Source organism: Colobus angolensis, unplaced genomic scaffold (assembly GCF_000951035.1).
Source record: "Colobus angolensis palliatus isolate OR3802 unplaced genomic scaffold, Cang.pa_1.0 Scaffold60, whole genome shotgun sequence".
Classification (NCBI taxonomy): Eukaryota; Metazoa; Chordata; class Mammalia; order Primates; family Cercopithecidae; genus Colobus; species Colobus angolensis.
This window is the reverse complement of record NW_012119599.1, coordinates 2312457-2321869: the sequence shown is the minus strand read 5'-3', so window position 1 is coordinate 2321869 and position 9413 is coordinate 2312457. Positions and strand designations below refer to the sequence as shown.

General features: G+C 50.6%; 1 protein-coding gene across 1 annotated transcript in view; it reads left to right on the top strand.

Annotated features, from left to right (window-relative positions):
- MARK4 (MAP/microtubule affinity-regulating kinase 4) overlaps positions 1-9413 on the top strand; it is a 43911-nt gene that overhangs the window by 5907 nt on the left and 28591 nt on the right. The window contains exon 6 of the mRNA XM_011963009.1: positions 3024-3260. Within this exon, the coding sequence (XP_011818399.1) occupies positions 3024-3260 (237 nt within the window). The remainder of the gene's footprint in view (positions 1-3023; positions 3261-9413) is intronic.

Here is a 9413-nt window from a genome sequence, read left to right as displayed (position 1 = left end):
CCAGCCTGGACAACAGAGCAAGACTCCATCTCAAAAAAAAAAAACAGAAAAAAATTGGGTCATATGCCTGTAGTCTCAACTACTCAGGAGGCTAAGGCAGGAGGATCCCTTGAGCCCAGGAGGTTGAGGCTGCAGGGAGCCATGATTGTACCACTGCACTCCAACCTGGGTGACAGAGCAAAACCCTGTCTCTAAAAACAACAACAAAAAATTCAAAAGCAGAAAGTGCATCTGAAAAAAAGACAAATAATAAAAAATGAAAACAAAAAACAAATTGCTGTAGAGGTTGAAGTGCTAACCCTCTCTTGACTTCCTTCCTTTGGGCCAGGGTGTCCCTCCACACAGCCCTGGAGGCAGCACCTTAGAGGCTTCCATGATTAACCTGGAGGTCGTACGCCCCCTGGTGGAGGGTCCCCAAGACAGCTAACATGAAGTTTGGGGTCCTATTAGTACACCAGGGGTACCAACCAAGGGGACCAACCCAAATGTGACCTTGGGGCTGGATTGCGGAGCCTCAAATGGCAGGAAAAGAAACGTAATCCCTGACCTGGCGTGGTGGCTCACACCTGTAATCCCAGCACTTTTTGGGAGGCCGAGGTGGGCGGATCACCTCACCTCAGGCAAAATAAAAAAAAAATAGCCAGGGGTGGTGGCGTGCACCTGTAGTCCCAGCTACTTGGGAGGCTGAGGCAGGAGAATCGCGTGAACCCAGGAGGCAGAGGTTACAGTGAGCTGAGATTGTGCCACTGCACTCCAGCTTGGGTGACAGAATGAGACTCCATCTCAAAAAAAAATACATATATACATATATAAGCCCTGAGCAAGGCAGATGCTATTAGATTCAGGTTTGGGGAGGAGCTCTCTGCTGTGTCTTTGTAGGGTTTGGGACTTTACTGGGGCAGGAGCTGGGGAAGTGTGGTCCAGAAATAAACCAGGAGACATAGGGAGACCTGGGAGGAAGCCAGGGATGCTGGTGACCTGGGCAAGGGAAGGACCGCAGTTGGGATGGACCAGATGCGGGTAACATTTTGAAGGGTGGAACTGTGCGTCTGTTTGTAGTCAGAAGGCTGGAGGCTTCTTCCTCCACACGCTGTGGAAATGGGTGGCCTTGTTTAGATTCTAGTTCTGCTGCTTTCTTGCAATGGGCATGAGGTGTGGCCTCCCTGAGCCTCTGTTTCCTCCCCTGTGAAATGGCAATTGTAAGACTGCATGCCACAAAAAAATAGACAAAACTTTATAACAATACAGAACGTTTATTTGTTTTTGAGATGGAGTCTCGCTGTGTTGCCTAGGCTGGAGTACAGTGATGCAGTCTCAGCTCACACGATTCTCCTGCCTCAGCCTCGCGAGTTGCTGGGATTACAGGCGCCCGCCACTACACCTGGCTAATTTTTGTATTTTTAGTAGAGACGGGGTTTCACATGTTGCCCAAGCTAGTCTCGAACTCCTGACCCCAGGAGATCCGCCTGCCTTGGCCTCCCAAAGTGCTGAGATTACAGGCGTGAGCCACAGCGTCCGGCCAGGAAATGTTTGCTGATCACTGACTGCGTTCTAGGGGCTGCTGTGAGCACTTTACGCTTAAACCCACAACAGTGCTTGAGGCAGGTGTCGGAATCACCCTCGGTTTACATACAAGGAAATGGAGGCACAGAGAGGTCTGGTAACCCACCTAAAGTCCCATAGCAAGGAAGTGGTGGAGCTGGGATTTGCAGCTGGAATTCTCCAGGAGTCTGTAGTTTCACCTTCACATTATGCAGACGGACACTGTTGTAATTGATTGTCAACAGAGCCCAGTGCATGGTAGGTATGCAACCAGGATTAAATTATTGCTTTCATTTTCCTGGGTCTTGAGCAATCAGGCCTTATTTTGTTTCTGCTGGGTAACCTGAGGCTCCAAGAGGGGCAGGAGATGACCTGAAGACCCCCAGCTCTGCAGACCACACAGGGTAATAGTGATATTCCATAGTGTTCACTGGGTATGAAATATTGTTTTAGCTTTTCTTTTCTTTTCTTTTTTTCCCGAGATGGAGCTCTTTCGCCCAGGCTGGAGTGCAGTGACACAATCACGGCTCACTGCAAGCTCTGCCTCACGGGTTCACGCCATTCTCCTGCGTCAGCCTCCCGAGTAGCTGGGACTACAGGCACCTGCCACCACGCCCGGCTAATTTATTTTTGTATTTTTTAGTAGAGACGGGGTTTCACTATGTTAACCAGGATGGTCTTGATCTCCTGACCTTGTGATCCGCCCATCTCGGCCTCCCAAAGTGCTGGGATTATAGGTGTGAGCCACCGCGCCCAGCTGCTTTTCTTATTTTTTGAGACAAATTCTCACTCTGTTGCCCAGGCTGGAGTGCAGTGGCATAGTCTTAGCTCAGTGCAACCTCTGCCTCCCAGTTTCAAGCAATTTTTGTGCCTCAGCCTCCTGAGTACCTGGGACTACTGGCGCATACCACCATGGCAGCTCATTTTTATTTTAATGTGTTTTTGAGACAGAGTTTCGTTCTCGTTGCCCAGGTTGGAGTGCAATGGCATGATCTCGGCTCACCGCAACCTCCGCCTCCTGGGTTCAAGCGATTCTCCTGCCTCAGCCTCCTGAGTAGTTGGGATTACAGGCATGCGCCACCGTGCCTGGCTAATTTTGTAGTTTTAGTAGAGACGGAGTTTCTCCATGTTGGTCAGGCTGGTCTTGAACTCCCGACCTCAGGTGATCCACCCACCTCAGCTTCCCAAAGTGCTGGGATTACAGGGGTGAGCCACCATGCCCAGCCCGTGCTAGGTTTTCTATGCAGGTTAACTCATAATTCTCAAACTACTCTATGAAGTAGGGACTAAGATTATCCCCATTCTTTGGATGAGGAAACTGAGGCTCAGTGAGGTGAAGTCACTACCTAAGGTCAGGCAGAGAGTAAGGGACAGGCCCAAGAATTGATCCCTGTGGGCCAACCATAGAACCTGTGCTCCTGTCCACCTCCCACGTCCGCGAAGGGCTTTGGCCTCGAGTCCCTCTCCTCCTCTCCCCACAGGCTGAGAACCTCTTGCTAGACGCCGAGGCCAACATCAAGATCGCTGACTTTGGCTTCAGCAACGAGTTCACGCTGGGCTCAAAGCTGGACACATTCTGTGGGAGCCCCCCATACGCTGCCCCGGAGCTGTTTCAGGGCAAGAAGTACGACGGGCCGGAGGTGGACATCTGGAGCCTGGGAGTCATCCTGTACACCCTCGTCAGCGGCTCCCTGCCCTTCGACGGGCACAACCTCAAGGTACCGGGCGGGGCTGGGTGTGGGGGTGTCAGCCCCTCCCAACAGTCAGGCCCCCATCCCCCACACCCCTCCCCTGCAGAGGGCCTCGGTGGTGGGACTGGCCTGAGTTCCCATGGGAAGACGGGACAGGCAGGATTTAAGTCCCCTCTGCAGTGAGCCGGACGGATGGACTGTGCCATGCTGGGGTTAAGGGCATGATCTTTGCAGCCAACAGGCTTGAGTTCAAATCCTGACTCATCCGTTCACTGAGCTAATATTTATGGCCCACTTCTCTGTGTCAGGCTCTGTTTTGGGCTTTGCATGTAAGGCGAGAACAAAAACTCCCGCTTGGCTGGGTGCGGTGGCTCATGCCTATAATCCCAGCACTTTGAGAGGCAGAGGCGGGAGGATCACTTGAGCCTGGGAGTTCGAGACCAGCCTGGGCAACACAGGGAGACGCTGTCTCTACAAAAAATACAAAAATTAACCGGGCATAATGGTGCATGCCTGTAGCCCCAGCTACTTGGGAGGCTGACGTGGGAGGATCACTTGAGCCTGGGAGATCAAGACTGCAGTGAGCTGAGATCGTGCCACTGCCCTCCAACCTGGGTGACACGGGGAGACCCTGTCTCCAAAAAGAAATTAAAAAACAAACAAAAAAACCCTGCCCTCGTATATGCTACGCCGTGGGTGAACCTTGAAAACATTGTACTAAGTGACAGAAGCCAGCCACGTAAGGCCACAGAGTGTATGATTCCATTAATGTGAAATGTTCACAATAGGCAAATCCATAGAGACAGAAAGTGGATTACTGGTTGCCTGAGGCTGAGGGGGAAAAGCGAACTGGAGACTGATTGCTAAAGGGTACAGGGTTTCTTTTGAGGGGATGAAAAATGTTCTAAAATTGAATGTAGTGGCCGCCTGGTGGCTCACACCTGTAATCCCAGCGCTTTGGGAGGCTGAGGCAGGCAGATCACTTGAGGTCAGGAGTTCGAGACCAGCCTGGCCAACATGGTGAAACCCCATCTCTACTAAAAATACAAAATTAACTGGGCGTGGTGGCGGGCGCCTGTAATCCCAGCTACTCGGGAAGCTGAGGCAGGAGAATTGCTTGAACCCGGGAGGCAGAGGTTGCAGTGAGCTGAGATTTCACCACTGCACTCCAGCCTGGGTGACAGACCGACGCTCTGTCTCAAAAAAATAAATAAATAAAATTGAATGTAGTAATGATTGTATAGCTCCGTGCGTATACTAAAAACCACCAAATTGTGCCCTTCGCTTCAAACAAAACAATTCCTGTCTTCTCAGACTAACATTCCTACTGGAGCCAGGCAGCTAACAAAACAAATACGCAAACTAGATACGATATCAGATGCTGGCCAGTGCTTTGTGGGGTGGGGGAATATTGTAAGGGGGTGGGAGGTGTGGGCTGAGTTGTTGCTTGTTTTATTTTTTTTTTTCCTTTGAACTTTTTATTTTGAACCGTTGCCAATCTGTGGAAAAGTTGCAACAATAGAGTGAATAACACATGGTATGTTTCAGGAGCTTCACAATCGCTGGCCTGTGTCCACATTTGCTGTATCTGTCTGTATTTGCACATGATCTTTGCTGCCGTCATTGGTATTGATGAGACATTTGACAGTTGCAGACACTGTGTCCTTTTATCCCTAAAGGCGACAGCGGGTTATCTCCTGAGACCAGGGGCGTTTTCCTGTTGATGGTGACATACAGGAAATACAACAGTGGTATAATCCTGGCCTCCACCCCATGGCCCATACTCAGATTTCATCCATCATCCCACGAATATTTTTGGCAGCTATTTTTTTTTCCCAGTCAGGGATCCACTCGGGTCCCCGAGTTGCATTTAGCTGCGCCATCTCTTGTGTCTCCTTTCATCCGGAACAGTTCTCAGCCTCTCTTTTGTCTTTCGTGACATTGACATTATCGATTAGTTCAGGCTGGTTAATTTTGCAGAACGTCCCTCAATTTGGGTTGCCTGGTGTTTCCTCTCGATTGGAATCCGGGGTGCACTGGGGCAGGAATTTTGCAGCTGGGACGCACTGCCCTGCTCTGCGTGGTCCATGAGGAGCATGTACTGTGATCTGAAATTGGAAAGTCAGGGAAATACTTGCAGGGGACAGACTATCAAAGCAGAACCCTCAGTGATGAAGAGGAGGGAGTCCCTTCTTCACAGCGGCCTTGGCCAAGTAGCCAACCCCTCCAAGCCTCAGTCTTACCTGCTGTTCAATGAGGATCATAAAGATACCAACCCTGTAGGCTGGGCACGGTGGCTCAGGCCTGTAATCCCAGCACTTTGGGAGGCCGAGGCGGGCGGATCACGAGGTCAGGAGATCGAGACCATCCTGGCTAACACGGTGAAACCCCGTCTCTACTAAAAGTACAAAAAATAAGCTGGGCGTCGTGGCGTGCGCCTGTAATCCCAGCTACTCAGGAGGCTGAAGCCAGAGAATGGTGTGAACCCAGGAGGCGGAGCTTGCAGTGAGCCGAGATGGCGCCACCACACTCCAGCCTAGCGACAGAGCAAGACTCTGTCCCAAAAAAAAAAAAAAAAAAAGATGATACCAACCTTGTGGCAGTGATTTTTAAGGACTGGCTGAGATCTGGGATGCAAAGTGCTCATTCAAGACAGCCTCCTGGCCGGGCGCGGTGGCTCACGCCTGTAATCTCAGCACTTTGGGAGGCTGAGGCAGGCAGATCACCTGAGGTCAGGAGTTCAAGACCAGCCTGGCCAACATGGTAAAATCCCGTCTCTACTAAAAACACAAAAATTAGCCGTGTGTGGTGGCGCACACCTGTAATCCTAACTACTCGGGAGGCTGAAGCAGGAGAATCGCTTGAACCAGGGAGGCAGAAGTTGCAGTGAGCCGAGATCACACCACTGCACTCCAGCCTGGACGACAGAGCAAGACTCTGTCTCAAAAAAAAAACAAAACAAACAAACAAAAAAGCCTCTGACACTCCGGCCATAGCTGAAGCCTGGGGTAGGGAGGTGCTGTCACAGAATAATTTTTCTGAGCCTCAAGCATGAAGCTAAGAGACCTTTTTGAAGGGCCAGGCCAGTGTCTCACCTGCCCCAGGACCTTGTCACTTTCTGCCATCCTGGTGTTCCCACCAGGCACCCCTGGCCTTGCTGGGCAAAGGAGGCACACAGCTGAGAAGAGGCAGGTTCTAGCTCTGTCAATTCCTTTCTGAGTGACCTTGGACATGTCCATTTCTGAACCTCAATTTCCCACCTATAAGATGAAGACATTAAGAGTATTCAGGACAGGTGTGGTGGCTCACGCCTGTAATTCCAGCACCTTCGGTGGCCGAGGCGGGCAGATCACTGGAGGTCAATAGTTCGAGACCAGCCTGGCCAACGTGGTGAAACCCCGTCTCTACTAAAAATACAAAAAGTAGCCAGGTGTGGTGGCGCATGCCTGTAGTCCCAGCTACTCGGGGGACTGAGGCAGGAGAATCACTTGAACCTAGGAGGCAGAGGCTCCAGTGAGCCGAGATTGCACCTCTGCACTCCAGCCTGGACGACAGAGCAAGACTCCATCTCAAAAAAAAAAAAAAGAGTTTGACACCAGCCTGGGCAACATTTCAAGACCCCATCTCTACAAAAAATATATATATTTTTTAAATTAGCCGGGCATTGTGGTGCATGCCTGTAGTCCCAGCTACTTGGGATGCTGAGGTGGGAGAATTGCTTGAGCCCAGGAGTTCCAGGCTACAGCAAACTATGATCACACCACTGCATCCAGCTTGGGTGACAGAGCAAGAGCCTGTCTCTTTAAAAAGACAAACAAACAAACATCTGCTTGCAGCCCGTCTGCGTGTGTTAAGCCCTTCACTGGAGCTTGGCATCTGGCCACAGCATCATGCTTGGGAGCTGCGCTGGAGGTGGCAGTGGTGGCCTGATGGCTGCTTCTCCCCATCACATGACAGGCAGTGTGGCATGGTGGTCACACAGCACAGGCTCCAGAGCCAAGGCCCTGCCACTTTCTGGCTGTGCAATTCTGGGGCAAGTGACCAAACCCTTCCGGGCCTCAACCTCCTCGTCTGGAAAGTAGGCATTATTTTATAGCTGAGCTTCGTGGTGTTGTGAAAATTGATGTAACATGCATAAAGCACTTAGAACACTGCCTGCTAAGGGGTAAGTGTCCTGAAAGTGATCCACATTAAATATTAATAGCCCTTTATGATCTGCAGAGGCTCCCCAGGCGTGAGCATCTTTCAGCCATTTTAGGAGAATGCCCCAGCAGAGGACCCTGTCCCAAAGGAGTCCTTTTCACCCCCCACGCTCACTTCATTCCTACCGGTTTTCTGCCTCCCTCCGTTTTTTTGTTTGTTTGTTTTTTTGAGACATTTCTCACTCAGTCACCCAGGCTGGAGTGCAGTGGTGCAGTCACAGCTCGGTGCAACCTCAACCTCCCAGGCTCAAGCAATCCTCCTGCTTCAGCCTCCTGAGTAGGTGGGACCACAGGCATATACTACCACACCTGGCTAAGTTTTGTAATTTTTGTAGAGATGGAGTCTCACTATGTTGCCCAGGCTGGTCTCGAACTCGCGGGCTCAAGCGATCTTCCCCCCTCGGCCTCCCAAAGTGCTGAGATTATGGGCGTGAGCCACCACGCCTGGCTGTTGCAGTTTTTTATTCAGATGGAAAGAGCTCCCCCGGTCTGCCAAGCCATGGATTTATCTGATTTTTCACAGCTTTGGTAGGGCCTCTCATAAATGGCCCTTAAAGAGAAAGCCATCAGATAAATCCATGAATGGCCTTGAGGAGTGTATCTTTGGACAACAGGCATGGCTTGGGGAGGGGAGAGATGGGAAGGTAGGAGGGGCAGTAGGGTCTTCTCCTTGCCCTTGAGTGAATCTCATATTTACATACCACTGGCTCTGGGACAGGCATGTGGTAAGCATTTTACAGATTTTTTTTTTTTTTTCCCGAGACGGAGTCTTGCTCTGTCGCCCAGGCTGGAGTGCTGTGGCGTGATCTCGGCTCACTGCAACCTCCGCCTCCTGGGTTCAAGTGATTCTCCTGCCTCAGCCTCCCACGTAGCTGGGATTACAGGCTTCCGCTACCACATCTGGCTCATTTTTGTATTTTTTTTTTTTTTTAAATAGAGATGGGGTTTCGCCATGTTGGCCAGGCTGGTCTCAATCTCCTGACCTCAGGTGATCCACCTGCCTTAGCCTCCCAAAGTGTTGGAATTACAGGCGTGAGCCATGGCACCTGGCCACATTTTTACAGATACTAACTCACTTGTACCCTGGCAGCAAGCATGTGAAGTGGGTCCTGTAATCCCTTTCATAGACAAGGAGACTGAGGCCCCAGTGGCTGACTCACTTACCTACCTCCCTCTTACCTGACTTAGAGAATAAAGTTCCTTTTTTTTTTTTTTTTTGAGACGGAATCTTGCCCTGTCACCCGGGCTGAGTGCAGTGGCGTGATCTCAACTCACTGCAACGTCCACCTCCTGAGAGTTTAAGCGATTCTCGTGCCTCAGCCTCCCAACTAGCTGGGACTACAGGCAGCCACTACCACACCCAGCTAATTTTTGTATTTTTAGTGGAGATAGGGTTTCACCATGTTAGCCAGGCTGGTCTCAAACTCCTGACCTCAGGCGATCTACCCATCTCTGCCTCCCAAAGTGCTGGGATTACAGGTGTGAGCCACCGTGCCTGGCCAGAGAATAAACTTTCTCTGCAAGTTTTCCTCTGAATGAAAAGTTATGTAGCTTAAGTTTTTTGTTTGTTTGTTTTTTGTTTTTTTGTAGAGGCAGACTGGTTGTTCAGGCTGGTCTTGAACTCCTGGGTTCAAGTGATCCCCCTCCCTCGGCCTCCCAAAATGTTTGGATTACAGGTGTGCACCACCATGCTCAGGTCATTTTTTATTTTTTGTAGAGATGAGGTCTCTCTGTGTTGCCCAGGCTGTTCTTAAACTCCTGGGCTCAAGCGATCCTCCCGTCTTGGCCTCCATGCCTGGCCAAGAATTTTTTTTTTTTTAATTGCAGGGTCCGTATGATGTTCCCATTTTATGGATAGGGAACTGAGGTCAGGAGAGAGGAATGGGGTTTTGCCTACCTTGTCAAGGGCTGGGACTCAGAGCTTCTGTCACTTCTATCAAAGGGGCTGGGACAAAGGTGTGTGTGTGTGTCTGTGTGT